Raw genomic sequence first — 18,619 nt, 5'->3', positions numbered from 1 at the left:
GTCATTTTGTTTCTTTTTTGGGTGATCTTAACTGTGCGTGTGAGATTGTGTTCACGGACAACTTGCATGAGCGGGGTTCACGGACAACTTGCATGTTAAATTGGGGGTCGCGACTCAAAAAGGTTGAGAACTACTGGTTTAAATCATTATGGCTGTGATGTTGTTATCTAAACAGGACATAATATTGTGTCATAGTAGATGTTTTTCTCCAAAAACTAATGGTCTAAAACCTTAAATAACCACTATCCCTGCTCTGTGAAACATGGATTAACCATCCATGTATTAATGTCAGACAAGCTATTTATACAGTCTAAATAGATACGTAATTCAAAATCTTGTGTCGAGAAAGAACCTGTTAAATTTTGGAGAGGATCCGTATCACGGGGGGAAACACTTATTATTTTTCACTTTCGAAAACATTTAAAGATGGAGTTGTGCTGCATTTATGTGTTGTTGGAATAATCAGAAACATTAGTTCTTTAACTTAGCCTTAATTCATAATTTTGATATTATGATAGAGAGCATGCTTTGGTGGAGGCGTGCTAGTGTTCTTCTTCTTCAAATTTTTAATTCATTCCTTTCTCTCTCCCTGCAGACGACTTTGCTGATGAGGAGGAGGTGCAGTCCTTCGGTTATAAGAGGTTTGGTGAGTATCAAGTGACTTCTTGACTTCCAGCTGAGAACTTAAAGGACCACCTTCACTGGTTAATTTCCCCTATGGCACATCAGTGATGTCAATTCTCCGAGTAAATTGCATCTAGAGTATTTTCTTTAAATACAATATTTGGCTTGGCTGTGATCCACAGACAATAATCTACAAGGTTAAAAAGAGGCCACACCTCGTTTCCCAGAAACAAACTTATTTTTGGCTGCTGCTTTCATTTTTATTTCTCTCTTATATCAGCAGTTTGGTACAAGGAAAGGGTAACCGCAGCATCCTGGGTGTTCCTGACCAGTCGCCTGACTGCAACCTTATCAGCATCTCTTTTGTTTCCAGTCAGCACACATAATAACTTCTCCTGGTCTAAAACCAAGAGAATCAGCCTCCAAAAGGTTCTGCTGATTTCCTTTTCTTTAAACATATCTGGTTCTGAGATCCAAATTTTCCAGACAGGTTCATAATCTCGCTCACTCATCAGCTAATAAAAAAATTATACCCATTGGCCAGATGTTGGTAACTTCTCCAGCTGTGTGAAGCACATTCAAAAATGTAACATTAACACATTCCTGGAGATCAAGCGGCTCTCCTGACACTCATTTCTACCGAGAGAGATTTTAGCAAAATATGCAAAACCTTCTATTGAAAGGGTTTTCCATGAGATGTTTAACTTGCTCTCAAAGACTGTTTTTTTTAGCATTAATACACAGTAAAATCAGCATACCCAAATTAACACTGTAAGAGTTGATCTTAACACTTTTAAAGTGTCTATATGGGTCCACACCTCTCTTTTTGGAGTTAAAATTTAACACCAAAAAGAGTCAAATTTACACTAACTCAGTATAAAGGTACCAACACTCGAAAAAGTGTTAAATTAACACTCTGAGGTGTGGACCCATATAGACACTTTAAAAGTGTTAAAATCAACTCTTACAGTGTTAATTTGGGTATGCTGATTTTACTGTGTAGTTTTTCAAGAGATGCCTCTGTACCTAGCCCAAATATTCTTTAACTTAGTTTTAAATATTGGCACTAATCCCTGAGTATCTTTTGTGTAGAAACAGTTAACAAAATAAGCCACATCTACCTCTTAGATGAGATGATGAGATTGAGATGATGAGATTTAACTTTATTGTCACTGAACAGAGTAACTAGTACTAGGACCAAGAAATGACCATCAACCCGTCCATACATATACATAAACATACATACAATGACAAAGGGGTGGACAGGACAGGAAGACAGGAATGGTAGAAATAAAGCTTAACAAGAGGATAGGGGAGCAACATGAGCACATACTGAATACACTTCACACCATGAAAAACTTTTGACTTGCAATAGGGGAGGGGGCTTGGGGAATGGAGGTAGCCAGTGCAGACAAGCAGCCATCCGGTCCTCCAGCCATGACAGCGCTGGTCACAGACATACTGGGGCTCCAAAGCGGTGAAGGCTTTAAGGATTTATCATCATACTTTTAAATATCTGAAAACCTGAACACCAAAGTCATCAGCAGCCAATATCAGGCATGTGTGTACGCCTGTTGAGTCGTCTCGCCAGCATCCCAATCAGTCAGTGCCTCAGTTCGCAGTGATAACACAGCAAGTTGCCATGGAGACAGCCTTGGTCAGGTTCCAGACAGAGTCAACAATCAGCAGGAGTCTGTGGGAGTTCGGCGAGCATCTCACTCTCAGTGTCCTTCCAGGAGAATTGCTGTTCTGGCAATGACCTTGAGGCCAGCTGGTTGGGGGGCCAGATAAGATTGGAATAGTTGGGCTTAGGGTGAGTGGCCACATTTAATTTTCACGGCTACCCTTCTTGTCCATTCTGGTCTCCGATTCGATCCATTTGCCTGTGCTAAGCCGCCAGCTTCTCCAAGATGTCATGCCCACCGCCTCAATCACGTCGGGCAGCCTTATGGGGCTTTGGACAGTTGTCACCATTTTCTGTACTCCTTGATAAACCAGGGCAATGCTTAATCCAGTCAGCAAAAGACCTGTAATCATGGTTCCAAATAGGTAGATATCGTCAATATCCTCCACGGAAAGAGCCGCCAGGCACACGACTCACCACCTCTCCCACGCCTCCATCGTGTAGCCAGCTGCGAATGTCCCGGCAGGACAGGTGGGCTCCCCCGAACTCAGGCTTCTCGTCGAGAAGATGGTGTCAATTCCCCTGAGAGACCAGTTGATCAAATCCATGGTTTTTAGTTTTGGAGAGCAGTGCAGAGAGAGTCTTTCAAAGTAAAAGACAGTAGACCAGACGAGAGGAGGCGAAGCAGCGGAGATAAGGGAAGTTAGAGGAAAGAAAAATGACCACCTTCGCTGAGAGCCAAACAAGAACGAGTCTTGAGTTTTTGTGCTAAACTTTGTATCATTGTCTTGATCTTTGACATTGACTTGTAGCACTAAATGTCACTCATCAATACAAATACTTTTTCTTCATCTTCACAGCCTCTAATCTAATTATTTGCCTGTTTTTAGCTGTAGTTTTTTCTCTTTTTTGATAGCTGCGAAAAAGCACAACTTTCCCTGTGATGTATTGGTGTGTCTGAATATCTCTCTCCTGCTTCTGTCAGAGCAGAGATCAAGTTTCAACACTTTGGGTTGAAACGGTCATAGTGGTCCCTCTGGTTTAAGAGGTGTTTGAGAGAATTTGTGTCATCCAAACACTCAGCAGTCGTATGTCAGGAAGCGTGGGTGCAGGAGGAATCCACATTGTGTGTCATCACAATCAATCAACACATCTGCTTAACCCCTGAATATGTGTTTATTTAACTTTCTTTATAAGAGGAGAGGTTGGTTTTGCACAAGATTGACTGAGCACATTATTTATTCAAAACATCTGTACTTTTTACTCTCGCTGCTTGACCTCTGACTGCTAAGCAGCTGTACAGGAGCAAGGGTTAAAGGAGCATTCCACCAAAAATGTGTCTGTTGAGTATCAGACACTTAATGCCTGCATAGGCTTTAAAAATCTCAAAATGTTCATAGCAACCTCTCAAATAACTTCAAGGTCTTCTGCTGCTGCAGCCCATCTGCTTCAAGGTTGGACGTGGTGTGTGTCAGAGATGGTCGTCTGCAGACCTTGGTTGTAATTTTCTATCATCTCGAACCAGTCTGGCCATTCTCCTCTGACCTCTTGGTCCAGGTAACTGCTGCTCACTGGATATTTTCTCTTTTTCACACCATCTGGCTGGTCTGGCACCAACAACCATGCCACGTTCAAAGTCGATTAAGTCACCTTTCTTCTCCATTCTAATGCTAACTATGAACCTCAGCAGCTCATCTTCACCATGCCTTCATGCCTTAATGCATTGAGTTGCAGCCATATGATTGATATGTGCGTTAACAAGCAGTTCAGCTAGTGTACCTAATAAAGTGGCCGGTGAGTGTATGAGAGTGGTATCAATGATCTTATCTCGCCCTCAGCAAGAAATAGAGATGGGCTGCATCTGAATTTCAATGCTAACATGCTGTTTAATACGCTGAAACAAGATTTTCAGTATGTCTGAAAGCCTAGTGTGAACCTAGAGTATGCGAATTGCATACTACTCCAGGCATAAATATCCCACAATGCAATGCACTAGTGAAGACAATATTCATTCATTATACATACAATGGCAGACTGTGACAGCAGACTGTGACAGCAGCTTGTGCACGATTGTGTGGATGAAGAATTAAGTTAATAGGAATGTTATTAATTTAGCAGCTAGCTAGCTAGCTTTCTTGCATATTCCACCATGCTTTCATTCTCTGCACAGACCCTTAATGTGAACACGTCACTCCAGCGCCACGCACAATTGCGCAACGTTGCAGAAGTAATCAGAACTAGGCTGAAATACACAAGAAAACTGAAAAATTTACTCATAAATGTCTTAATTTATCATTATTATTGTATACATTTACATATACATATATATTTTTATACTTGCCTATCCATTTTCAACAGTAAAATAAAGAAAGTTTGAGATTGAGAGAGTCTTTTTTGTTAAATCAGTTTGCACATGCATTGTGAATTTTTGTATACAAATAATTGATCTCTAGCATCCAATCTCAAGGACACACTGAGGAACTTTAATAGCCAATCAGGGCACAGAAGGGAAAACACTAGTGGGGGGGAAATAATGCCATCAGCTCTGATGTTTCAATTTAAGAGAAAGTTTATATTATAAAAAAACTTGAGGTTCATCATTCTTGCTGTCAGGTACCGAGCTGCTGGTAACTATACATGTCGTGTGTGTGGAGCTTAGCGTGTGATGTCGGACGCAGTATAAGAGTATTTTCCAAATGTTGAACTATTACTTTCACGTGTTGTCTGTCTGTGGCTTCCACACATACTTGTGTGCCGGCAGAGAAATGTGTTCTCTGCTTCTCATATGTCCTCAGTGCGGAGAGGAATGAGGTCTTTGACTCATTTTGACATCTGCTTTCCACAAGAGGTCTATTATCCCACCAAGAGTAAGTCCAAACCTGAGAAGTTGCTGAGCCACTTCCTGCATCCATACTGGAAGTTTATTCAGTCCAAACCTATATACTCAGGCAGAGAGAGGTGGAGAGGGAGCAGGCATTGTGGGCCCTCAGGGTCCGTGCTGGGCTGTGCTGTGTCAGCAATGTGCCAAGGAGCGAGAGGGAGCAGGCGGATGGAAAAAGAGAAAAAAATTCAACCTCAAGTGGAGAAGACAAAAATGTATTTACTTTCTTTATCTTGGTGTTTGTTTCTGCCTTTATTAATTTGCTTTAATTTCTTCTGATTCAAGGGGGAAATATTTGTCAACAGTTTTATTTTGGGCTGAGGGGTTGCATTCCTTCCTCAACTTATTTTTGGGAGCACAACAGCAAGTGGTTTTAATTTACAGGGACTTTATTACCAGAAAAGAATGTTTTCGGAATGCATGCCTGTTACTTACAACCCCCCCAAGGACATGCATGCACAGAGTCCGTGTTCTGTCGTCCTAATGAAAGATTACTCGCTCGTGTTTTCAATAAAAAGCGGAGTGAGTCTGAGGAGGAGGAGAGCGGGAGAAAACATTAAAGGATTACAAAGAAGTAGACGTTAACAACAGGGTAACAGAAAGAGAGAGCGATAAAACAACACAGAGCACTGCTGGCTCGACTTGTTGTTGGTTTTATCCCAGACCTGCAGATCTGCAGCAGCGGTCTGTGACTGGTCAAAAGGATGGAGGGTCAATCCCGGATTGACCAATGACAGGCAGGCGGGAATGCGTCCCAGACACGGCACAAATCACTGCGTCCCAGCAGGGGCCGGCGTAACGCATGCCATGAGGATTTCTGCTGAAAGCTTTAGTGGAGAGGACAGGCCGAGGTCAGCTGCAGGTCAGCTGAACAAACCTGCACTCACCGGTGTTAACCCTCAGCTCCATACAGCTGATAGAGAGGCAAATGAAGAGAAGAATAAATATGCATGCAGTCAGCAGATCTTCAGCTGGGATGTCCTGGTCCCTTCATCAATTTAGTGCTCTTTGTTTTGATAGCTGAGACTTCTGATGTAGATTTATCATCTGCTGCAGGTTTACCTTGCAGGCCTTTTACAAACTTCGGTAACACTTTACAATAACCATCTAAGTGGTGTTTATAGATGGTTTATAAACCAATTATTAACCATTTACAAAGTGCTATACATATTTAATCTTTAAATGTTTTCAAACAATTTCTTAAAGGTGTTTGAATCATTTTTAACTAATTTACATACTTAACATTGGTATTAAAATGTTATAATGAGTGTAAAACTATTAATAAGCTAATAATTATAATGCCATTGTTTGTTAATGATAAAGTTACTTTCAACTTACATTAATATACCATCTATCTGGCATTTATAAATTATAGTTCAACATTAATACATTTTCTATTTACCAACCAAATGGCCTATATACGGTTTATAAATGATGATTAAACTTTAATAAACTATCTGTTTACCATTTATAAATGGTCTATTAACCATCTATAAATGATGGTTATTGTAAAGTGTTACCCAAACTTCTCCACCTTTATAACTCCAGTGGTTCCCCCTGTTCATGAAATATTATTTAAAGAATGATTTCTAAAGGCAAAATGCCTTTTTCTGTTGTATTTTTTGTCAGTCTTTTATCACCTCCTTAAAGAAAAGAGTAGAATAACAGTTTTATTAATCGCTACAAAAAACATTCTTCATGGACAATTCTGTTCTTCGAATGGCCACATGAGGCTGGCTCAGTCAATAACTCTAGACACCCATGTCCAACTTTACAGCACAAATAAACATGTAACTAGTATTTAAGTTTCAACAGAGTACCACTTTCTGTCTGTTTGTCTGTCTCAGGTCTTGTTGGACTCAGAATTGTCTTGGTCTTGGTCTCAGGTTGCTCCAAGTTGTTCCTGGCTGCTGATTCGGTATCAGTTTTACAGGATGTTGCCTGATTCTACCAACATGATGCATTATATTATTTGATATTAGAAGATTAATAAATCTTGTTTATAGATAGATTATTTATGTCTATTCTAACTACTATATTAGCATTATTACCTTAGCGCTCATGACTGGGGCTCAGTTTACTCTGGACTCTTGACTGCCTTTGTACTGAGTCTTGACTTGGACTCGACTGGACCTGGTCTTGGCCTTCACTTGGACTCAGTAACATTTAACTTACATGACTGATCAGCTGTTTCCGCTCTGTCGGTCAAGACAAGCTGACATGAAAGACCAATTATAAGTTGCCCATCTGAATCCAATTCCTGAAGACTTCTCTCCGTTTTCTCTCGTGAGTGGCCAAAGTTATCAGATTAGCAAACCTCTTTTTTCTTGCTGTTTTCTCTCTCTCGCACAATCTCTTCTTCTTCTCCTGTTTACTGACGGATTAGCCTACAGCAATACATTACAACGCCATCTTCTGACCAAAGCAGATTTATGCAGCTATATTTCACTGCAAAATTAAATTTGACTTTAATGGAAAGACGGCTTGTAAGAGCACTAAATAGTTCAAATGGAGTGCCATTTCAAACATAGAACATTTTGATCAATGGATGCTATATGAAACAGCCTGAACTCCTGCACAGCTTCATTGGTTATCAAGCGACGATATCAAAATGAGCTCCAGCTGCTTCGACTTCCATCTTATCTTAGCAGACACTTATTAGACACACACACACACACACACACACACACACACACACACACACGGTGCAGCCATTTCTATGCAGACATTAGAGAAGGAGCTCCTAAGTCAATATGTCAGTGAAAAAGGATTTCAGATATAAAACATGACAGTTCTGGAGTTGCAGTGAAGCCTCTGTCAGTAAGCAGTTATATATAAATATAGCAGTTTAACAGTTGGTTTCACTGAAGTCAGGCTAACCACCTCATCAAACATCTTCACACCACTCGATGCTACGTGTCCCTGAGGGATACGCTGACCAATGGTAACGACTCGGCTGCAACCAACTGTCATCTGATAGGGTGTCTTCTTTCACATAATAGATGTTTGTTAAGCTCTCATTTCAGCCCAGGTTTTGGCTCAATCACAAGAATAACACACACAAGTTCTGCAAGTATCTGACTCCATTTTCTGTCAACAAGTCTCAGACCGTCTAAAGAAGTTCTCGGCTGCAGTGTTACACTTAATCGAAGTCTCTTGGCTCCAGAGAGCGCCAACATCAACCTTGCTGCTTCCTCCCTTTTTTTAAAAAACAGCAGAAAGCTCGAATGAAAGATGTGTATTTGTCTTTGTTCTGCTGTGAGTCACGGAGCCGACTCTCAGACCTGCGTTTGTTGTTCTGGCTGTGATTACGTTGGCGCCACACCAGCACACCACTCACTGTTTTTCTTGTTTATGCTTTGGTGCTTGTAGTTTTTTGGAGATACTGAACAAATGTCTGCAAAGAAGAGAGATATTTTTTACTTTGACTCAGCTCTCAAGTGTTTCAGATGACCGTTTTAAGTCAGGCATGTGTTTGTGTTTTCACATCTGTACATCTGCTGCGGAGCACCAATATCAGAACCAGCCGATCTGCCTGAACACACTTACAACACATTTTATGTTTGTGGGATTAAACTGCACAGTGTTAAGCTGTTTAGTACAAAAAGTTCAGTGTTGGTTCATCCATGTTGCACAAAAACAGATTTTCTCACTTACTTCTTTAATTATCGTTGCAATTTTGAGATATCAACCACAACTCTAATCCAATGAAGGAGTACATTTCATTTGTGAATCACAAAGCATTATTGATAGCTAGGAGTTAGTAGAAGCTTCACATGTCATGTAAATCAAGATATGCTGGTTTAAGACATTTCTGTGTCTACATTCACCGGCCACTTTATTAGGTTCAACTGCATGTTAATGCAAATATCTAATCAGCCAATCACATGGCAGCTACTAATGCATTAGACATGTAGACATGTTGAAGACGAGCTGCTGAAGTTCAAAGCGAGCATCAGAATGGAGAAGAAAGGGGATTTATGTGACTTTAAACGTGGCATAGTTGTTGGTGCCAGACAGGCAGAAACTGGTCTACTGGGATTTTCAGGCACAATCACCTCTAGGGTTTACAGAGAACGATCTGAAAAGTCAAAAGTCAACAGTAAATCAAATAACCACTCATTACAACCAAGGTATGCAGAATACAACATGGTCTCACAGGAATCCGTGAAATAGCCACGGATTTGCTTAACTCAAAATCCATGGAATAGCCACGGAATCACTCAAATTTCCGTGAAACTGACACAGATTTCGCTACAATGCAAGTTAATGACAGTCATATCCCGTGGCTATTCCAACATACAAAGTGATTATGTACATTCACTGAGTGAATATTTAGAAAATAACACATATATTTCTCGCTAGAAATGTGATCAAAATCCATTTTTATGCAGAAACTAAGTCAAAATATTGATTTTTTCACTAAAAATGAGGGAACTGTCCGCCATGTTTTTTGTTCTGACCGCCGGGACCTTAAAAGTCACGTGACTTGGAACAAACCAATAGCAACAAATATTAACTTGCATTGTAGCGAAATCCGTGTCAGTTTCACGGAAATTTGAGTTATTCCGTGGCTATTCCACGGATTTTGAGTTAAGCGAATCCGTGGCTATTTCACAGATTCCTGTGAGACCAGGTTCGCAGAATATCATCTCAGAACGCACAACACGTCCAAACTTGAAGCAGATGGGCTACAGCTGTTGAAGACCACACCGCCACTTTATTAGGTACACACTTCACCTAATTAAGTGCCTGGAGAATGTATATATCTCCAGCTGTCAGTTAGATCCATGCTGATTTTGCTGTCTTTTGCTGTTTCTGTGACTGGCAGAGGAAGGTGGTATCCTCACCCCAGAATCAACCTTTACCTGCAGTGCTTTTTATCAGTCTAGACTGTTTCTGTGTGAGTTGCAGAGTGTTACTGTTGAGTTACTGGCCATAAAGATGTCAGCCTTCTCTTAAATATAATGGATCAACAAGCCAAGTGACACCTAGTTCCATTATATTTAAGAGGAGGCAGACTTCTATCCAGCTGATATCTCCAACACTCTGCAACTCAAACCAAAAACAGATTAGATTGATAAATGGCACAGCCACACACCTTGGCAGAGCAATTCAGATGCCAGACTGGTTATTTGATTCTTTTTGAGCACAATCTTAAAACCTCTCCACATTTAATTAACCCTTGTGTGATGTTCATATTGTTGTTACTCAGCCAGTGTTTGTGGGTCTGATGGACCCGTTGCATTTTGTGGCTTTTAATGCCTCACAATCAAACACTTTTATGTTAAAATACTGAACAGATGTTTACCTTATCCCAATTACAAGCAGTATAAACAATATATATGGTTAATATTTGCCCTTTACCTTTGTTAGGTCACATTTATAACTTGTTATTTGTGTAATGTTCATATTGTTGTTACTCAGCCAGTGTTTGTGGGTCTGATGGACCCGTTGCATTTTGTGGCTTTTAATGCCTCACAATCAAACACTTTTATGTTAAAATACTGAACAGATGATGCACAACACAAGCTGAACACATGAACACAGAGTAAACATATCAGTCAAGACAGACTGAACATCAATTTCCACACTTCTATTAGCCCCGGGTCCTGTGGACCCGGACATCTTATATGTAATAGAAATGTGTAGGGGTGGTGTATGGTGTGTGGTCATTAAATATGTATTCTGATTTATGTTCTTCACAGAAAATGAGCCAAAGTCAGTGAGTCTTAGTTTGAAAAATTAATTAATAAATGAATAAAAAATGAAAACGGGTCCCACAGACCCGAACACCACACAAGGGTTAAAAGTGACCCAATGAGAATGACCAAATATATCCAGCAATAGGTGTGAAAATGTGTTCTCCTTTGGACAATCAGAATATGGCATTTGTTGATGAAAGGTTATTAGTTTATTAATACTTTACATAGTTCTGATGTGGACCACAGTGCAGCTACACTTGCCTGAGCTGGCAGTCAGACCACCCGCTCTGTGGTCAGCGTCTTAGCCCAAAAGTAAAGCCAGACTTTGCTGGATGGCTGGCTGAGTCCACACTTAGCGGTTTTATTGGCTCTACTGGGCGATGAAGCTTGAAAGTGGTGTTCAGTGATGGGCTGGAGCTCAGCACAGCACAGACTGGTGATCACCAGGCCGATGATTGTTGCTGATTCAGTATCTTAAGTGCTTCCACGGCGGCCCACCCAGCTGGCGTGACCACACGAGAACCCAACTGCACAGATGTGGAGATAAAACTAGTGTTCAACTTGGCATCAGAGCAGCCGTTTGGGGCTCATATGAACATGTAATGATATATTCTTAACCCGCAAGACAAAATATGTCTCAGTTTATTTGTGTTCATGTTGTTGTGGTGAGGTAGAGATTAAGAGCCATGCCTTTTGACTGATCTCACTCCGTCAGATTTTTAGATGTCTTCCAAGGCACAGCTAGTTCTCCAGTGTGGGAAATAATATCTCTCTGCAGAATAACATGGTTACAATTATAAATGTGTCTGACACGGATCCACATTTCACAAACCGAAAGCAGCAAATTTGTTGTGGAGCAATCTGATCACGTCTGTTCCGTGGCTTGTAAACTATAGATCAGCATCTGCTGGTTTGACCTTTCTGAGCTGATTCTCAAAAAAAAGCAGTGACAAGTGCGTGAAGAGCACAGTGACACAAAGTGGGGCTCAGTTCAACAATTTACTGAAACACACAAGAGTAGACATTGTATTTTCTGCTCTGGGTTGAAATTTTGGCTGAAGTTGCATACAGCGGTAAAACCAGAGAGAGAAACATAATTCTCAAGTCTTTTTGATGATAAGAGAGTAGACAGATAAGAAAGGGGCACTGGAGGAAAGAAGGATGGTTCAGGATTTCTCAAAGATTTCTCAAAGATAAATTGTGCCCAGTCGAACAGATGCTACGAGTTATGAGAGAGTCAGATGATAAAGGCTAGGCTCAGAGTTTTACCAGAGAAAAACGTGACAGATTCATAACAGCAATTTTCCTGGTAATAGGGAAATGAGTTGGACAAAGATGACTTCTTGAGAACTGATGAGATCAGAGGTACAGCACATTGCTACATGAAGGTTTCATTCCAAAAATACATCATCCCGTAAGTTCTTGCTTTTACTGGACCCTCTTGTGCACTTTGTATAACCCTGTAAATGACTTGAACCAGTGACAGATACTGTTTTATATCTCACGTGGGGTTTTGTCATTGAAGGGGCCGTTGCTTGTCCCATGTGGGTTCTTTTATAATCACCATGTTTCATGTGTTAGCAGACGACATTACTCACTGCGCCGTTTGGAACCAAATATAAACTCTGAAGTACCTCTCACGTTGAATTGGATCCCTTTTTAGGATTGAAATTGGCTTCTTGAGCCAAACCTGAACAGCCATTATTGGGCAAGACAGACTGGATCCAATATAATGTATTATTTGGGGGCATTTTGAAGTTGATTAGCTTGTTTTGGTTCTGCCCCCTAGCAGTTTCAGATGCTGTAGCAACCCCTACTGGCACAGAGTCAGAACTGTAGTAGTTTCCGCTAACCAGCTTTTAAAAAAAAGATTTTTGGTCAAATCTGTGACCCAGCAAATACTAAAACCTTTTATAGTTTTCAATAATAGTTTTTCTGTGATCAGTTTACAGCTAGCAAAGTGAACTAGCCATGTTCTAGCTATCTGAGGCTAGTGTTATGCTAATACAGTATTCTCAGTATCTGTATATTTGCCTTCTTTGGGCTTAAATGATGATGTTTTTTTTGCAATACTACTTTTTTACTAACTCTTGTTTACTCTATGAGTATGTTTGTTTGTTTTTTGCACTTTTTGCAGATTGCAAGATACAAGGCACACTGCACTGCCTTTCCATTGTTGAAGTCTTCAAGCCTTGTCTTTTTTCATTGTTGCTTGTGCAACCACCGAAATCAAGATCGTCCTCTCGACAATGCAAATGGCTTTGGGTGCTTTTTTTGCTTGAGTTTAGGCTTTTCTCAACATCTCATACAGCGGAAAAACATGAGACGCTCAGTCATGTAAAAGTCGCGGGCAAAGATCGTCACTCTCATTGAAAACAACCCAGACTGTTGAACGTTATAGCTTGCCAACAGTAACATGTGCAAGAAGTCCTATATCCCAAGAGCTGTCAAGGTAAAGAATGAAACCAGGGTTCGCTAGACAACATACATGGTACTGCTGCAGTTTTTACACTGTTTTGTGAGTTGTATTTTTATGAATGTATGTGTTGAGACGATTGCCCGATGTATGTTTTCTATGTTTTTCATGCCTTGTCCTATGGTGAAACCCAAGGCTGATTTGGGCCTTAATGTTGATGTTTTATTGGTGATATTTTAGGCTACGTTGTTTCTTCCTGGCTAAGAGACAACACACAGAAGGTAACTGAACAGTTTGTTGTTATTGCACTCATTCATTTTGGCACTACCTTATACCAGTGGTGGGCCGTGAGCTGTGTGGTTGTACTCAAAGCAACAGGTCACAGAAAGTCGTGATATGTCACGTTTTGACATGAAAACGTTTTTTTACAAAGAGACTTGTTTATTGTGTCGCTGTCGCCAAAGTATGGCCGTCTTGTTAGTGTCTTTCTGATATTAAACTGCGATTTTGCAATTTATTGTACAATCTTGTTAAAGCTTGCATATTCTTTGTGGACTCATTTAATAAAACTTTTTGGAAAGATAATTTTAAAGACCCTTTTATTTTTAAGTTTTGACAGTAGCATATCAGATATGTTTTAATTGCTAATGCGGTATTGTTGATTTTTAAAATGCGCCGGATAATAGCCCATTTTGTACACAACTGAGGTGATGCAATGCCTAGTAGTGTTTAAGTGTGTTTCTAACTACTCTCCAGTCCTGGTGTTATAAATGCTGGCATAATGAAAGGTATTTAATCGACTAAGTTGGACATCACTGAAGGCCTAAGTGTGAAATGCACCGCCCGCCACTGCTTTATACTAATTATTGTTTTAAACCTTTATTGAAGACAAGTTTGGCTCTTTGCAGAGCTGTGCACACATAAGAGAATGAGGGCAGAATAACTGCACATTCTAACAAGTCAAAGACTAGAGGATGGATGATGGTGTGACTGACATGGTCATCAACCCCCTTTTCTCACTCTCTCTGAGCTTCACATGGTCCTGTTTTACTTGAAATGACCTCATTCCAACATGCCAACACTGGAACATGAGCAGGAGGAGCCAGGGGGTCTCTAGCGCTCCTCTCAGGCCAATAAAGTGACTTTATGGCTTCCATGTTTTTCTAAATTCATGGATGTGAAATGACGGCAATTGAAACGTCTGTTTTTAAAAGAAGTGCATGTTGTTACCGTAAATGTTCTGTATTTTAGTTGGAAATGTAATGTTCCAGATGGGGGTGAAATCTTTGCATTGCAAACTGCAGCACAAACCATAAATTAGCATTTAATGCTACAGGGCTAACTAACGCTAACCCTCACTGTTCTCAATCCTGCACCTTCAGAGAAAGAGCTTTATGATGGAGACCTTGGTTTGTTTTCACTTGTGTCATAATGGATAATCATGCTGGTCTGACCATTTTTACTAGAACCACAGCATATTCATATAAACTGGTCTCTTCTTAGCATAAAACTGATTAAATGGTTCTCCAAGCCATTGCTGGTTCAGGCCCAGTTATACAGCACAGGCATGTGTGCCTATAATCATTATTTAGAATGACAAGTGATGATAGAAGTGTAATTGTGGAGTTGAAATATAGTTTACCATAAGTTAATAAGTCCTTGGTGTGTTTGCAGAAGTGTACTTGCTTTAAAAACATTCGTTTTACGGTGCAGTTGCAGGTGCTATTTGACTTGTGTTTTACAGCTTTCCCTGGGAATATTAATTCTCTATTACATTACAAAATCCTGCCTGCCAACACCATGTTTGCTTGCCAGCTCACAGTGGACCAACATCACTTCCCTAAAACTCCAACTATTTTCCTCCACATCTCCCTATACACAGTGAGAGCAGGAGACACACAGTGAACCTGGATTTCATTCTTCAGTGGAAACTGCTGACTGGAACACAAAGACTTATTTGATATCCAATCCTGTTGCCTCACAGAGTCTCCCTGATACAGTGGCCCAGCTTTGTTTATGAGGCACACTTGCGTGCTTAAAAGTCTGTCTCTTGAGATTACGATAAAGAACCCGTTTGTCATAGTCTGTCTTCTTCTAACCAGGCACAGATGGGATGACAAAACCAGATCTAATCAAGTCCATGCTCACTGCTTCATTGGATCCGAATCCCTCCTTTAATAGGGCATCTAACTGTTTTCTCTACCAATTAGGCTCTGTTTGTGCCTTTTAGCACTTTGAGAAAAAAAACAGCAGCTCGCTCAGCTAACGAGAAATGCCCCGTAAAGTTTTTTTCTCAATAGTGAGCTCTGTTCCACCGAAGGATGTTATTTTTCTCCTTTTCCACGGTTCTATCAACTGATCAGTTCATTATTTCCAAATGTTTCTCGAGTTGTTACACAACTTCCACGGAACCATCAACTATCCGATAAGTGTGCCAGGGTACTTTAGGGACTGGAAATTATATAAACTGTTCAGAGAAAAAATAATCTTCAAATGTTTATAAATGGCATAAAGTGCAGGTGGTGATAGGCAAGAATGCAGTGAGATTTTAAACTATATTGGATACTATATGGAACTATATTTTTTTATCAAGTAAAACTTTTATAATTTTCAAACACTGACATAAAATAGTTTCAGATTCAAAAGAAAAAAGCAAAAGACAAAAATATATATTAAGGGACTGCATGAAAAGTGTTTTTGGGGAGGGGGGGGTGAAATGTTTAGCAATATTTTGCTAACAAGTTACAGAAGTTCTAATACATTAACTTGACAAAAAACTTTTTTCTGAATTATGAGTTGATGAGTTGATGATCTCAGAATTTTGAGAATTCTGCTGTTTTTCTGAATTAATGCAATAATGACATTGTTCTTTTCATTCAGGAAAAAAAAGAGCAGATTTGTTTTTCCATGAAAACTTTTCTCAGAATCCTGAGATAATTATCTTAAATCTTAAATTATTCAGAAAAAAAAGACAAATATTTGTTTGTTTAAATGCATTTCTGTTCCGCCAAAGCAAGACCATCCCCAGCATTATTAATATCTTTGACATTACATCGATTTTTGAATAAAGAGCTGCTGTGTTAATGGTTATTACAGCTGCAGAATGGCTGAAACGCCTGGGATCCTGCTTATTGAAAATACTGTATATATATGAATTATATCAGATAATGTTACACTGATATGTATGAGATCAGATGTCTGACTGCTCCTCAGGTCAATGACATGATGCCTCAGTCACAGAGCTGGCTGTGTTGGAAGACATATCTCACAGTCAGGTCTTTTAGAAAAGCGCAGCATCAAATACCAAAATGAAAGCAGTCTCTGTGCATAACTACTTGATCATCACAATAAATTTAACAGAGGATGAATGCAACTTGGATGATAAAAGCTTCAAAGATACTCTGTTCAGTGATTTTTTTCTTCCCTTCCTCTTCCCTTAATCATTTTTGCACAGTCCCTAAGTACGTTTTTTGCAGGCCTATATAGTTTAAGACTTGAGGGATGACGGCATGCTGAGACGGATGTTTTCCAGAGACGCTGGTCCATATTGTTCTGTATATCTCAGTATGGTGTTTATGTTGCGGTCTGTAGCCAAGGCCTTCAAAGGACTCTTCAGCTTTGTCAGCTTCAGGAAACGTGTGTTCTGTGTGAATGTGTGAGTACGTGTAATGAGGGCATCTCATCCTGTTCAGACATGCAGCCATCCATGTGTTATTTTCTTTAAACAAGCCAACATACAGATCTGTGTCGGCTGTAAACCGCTGATCTCCTTACTCATCATGAGCACCACTGAGAGGGTTTCTTATAAAAACACCCAAAATAGACCACAGAAAAAAACGTAGCCCGTTACACTTATGCAGCTTGGCATGAAGGGATTATGTATCAAATGTTTGCATGCGTCCTTTGATTTGGCTCCACAGTAACAAGGTCCAGATGTCGTCGAGGACCGGTGCCCAATTTAAAGTGTCATAAACCTGTTAGCAGCAAGTGAAAAAAAACATGGTCCAGGCTAGCTCAGCAATTCAAGGACCCTAATGTCTTAGTAATTTGTCTCAGTGGTAACTTCCCCTGTTGGAGAGTGTTTACTTGTTAACATTCCAGTTGGCGACTGTTAATGCTGGGGTAGCTATAAGGGCCAGAGGGGGACACCACGACCCCAGCACGCCTTGTTAGCCCAGTTTTAGGTTCAACGTCGCCTTAAGAATGAACTCAGAAGCACCACTTCTACTTCTTCAACCCCCAGCTGCAGTTTGGAAGATAAATAACTACATTACATCCATCTTATCTGATTAAATTGCAGTGCATTGCAAAAGAGAAGAGCATCAATCAGTTAGGTCACTTTATTTACCGAAATTGAAGTGGAGAAGATGGACATGTCTGCTGACAGGAAATACCAAACTAAACTCTAAATCGTCTGCTAAACAATGATGATATCTCAACAAGTAATTGTTAGATTGCCATGAAATTTTGCACATTCATGGTTGAGATTGACCGAAGGATTAATCAACCGGTCTGACAATGATTTCACCTCTGGGGGCAAGGGCTGATATCTCTGGGGTTCAAGCTTATCAAATAGCAAATATCTGAATAACAGATAACCAGGCCAAGACTTCCTCTCCAAAGTCAGATTAGCAACCTAATATGTGAGAGTGGAGTTGGAGTTTAAAGTTAAAATCAGATGGTAGGCATTGGGTTCCAGGGAGTGTATTTTGGCCGATGTGTAATGCCGCTTTTGCTCTCCACATCGACTGTTTTACCTTCAGTCAATGAAAGCTGGCTGAAACAAAATTGGCTTAAGGGCTCTACTGAAACCAGAATACCCAAATATGGCTCGGTCGACAGATTCAGCATTTAAATAGCACCCATGGCACTTACTCATCTGTTGTCTTTTGACTTGATCTTTGCTTGTGTTGAACGAACTCTCAAATGTACGCCGCTTGAAAAAAATCATCTGCTAAATTGTCAATGGATTGAATTTTTGCTGAGTAACGGCTCACTTCAAACACTGGTTGGTGAGGTAGTCTTTGCTTTAGTTTATTATACAATATTGGATGTTGAGAAACCAAAATATTAGGACATTTACCCATTTTGGTGCAAGCTATCTGAGGCTTATGCCCTGGAGGTTTGACATCAGCTGGAACAAAGGACTTAATAGGTCAAAGTTATATTTTTGCAGGTGAAAACCTTCCAAATGTTTTTTCTTCTGCATGAATGTTCTGCTCGGGTGTGCAAGCATTCATAAGAACCATGAAAATGATTTAATTTATACATTTTGCCAATTTTTGCTTTTTTCATATGATATACTAGACACATTCTAGAAATCTGGTTCAAAAAGGAAAAATCTCTCTGAGTTTGAACTGCGCAGAGCT

General features: G+C 40.0%; 1 protein-coding gene across 1 annotated transcript in view; it reads left to right on the top strand.

Moving 5' to 3' along the window:
- LOC131980340 (collectin-12-like) overlaps window positions 1-18,619 on the top strand; it is a 60,916-nt gene that overhangs the window by 4,268 nt on the left and 38,029 nt on the right. Inside the window, 1 exon segment of the mRNA XM_059344560.1 lies at window positions 596-646. Coding sequence (XP_059200543.1) covers window positions 596-646 — 51 coding nt within the window.

This window comes from Centropristis striata, chromosome 11, assembly GCF_030273125.1.
Source record: "Centropristis striata isolate RG_2023a ecotype Rhode Island chromosome 11, C.striata_1.0, whole genome shotgun sequence".
Taxonomy (NCBI): Eukaryota; Metazoa; Chordata; class Actinopteri; order Perciformes; family Serranidae; genus Centropristis; species Centropristis striata.
Note: the sequence above shows the minus strand (reverse complement) of the source record. Positions and strands in the feature narration are given on the sequence as shown.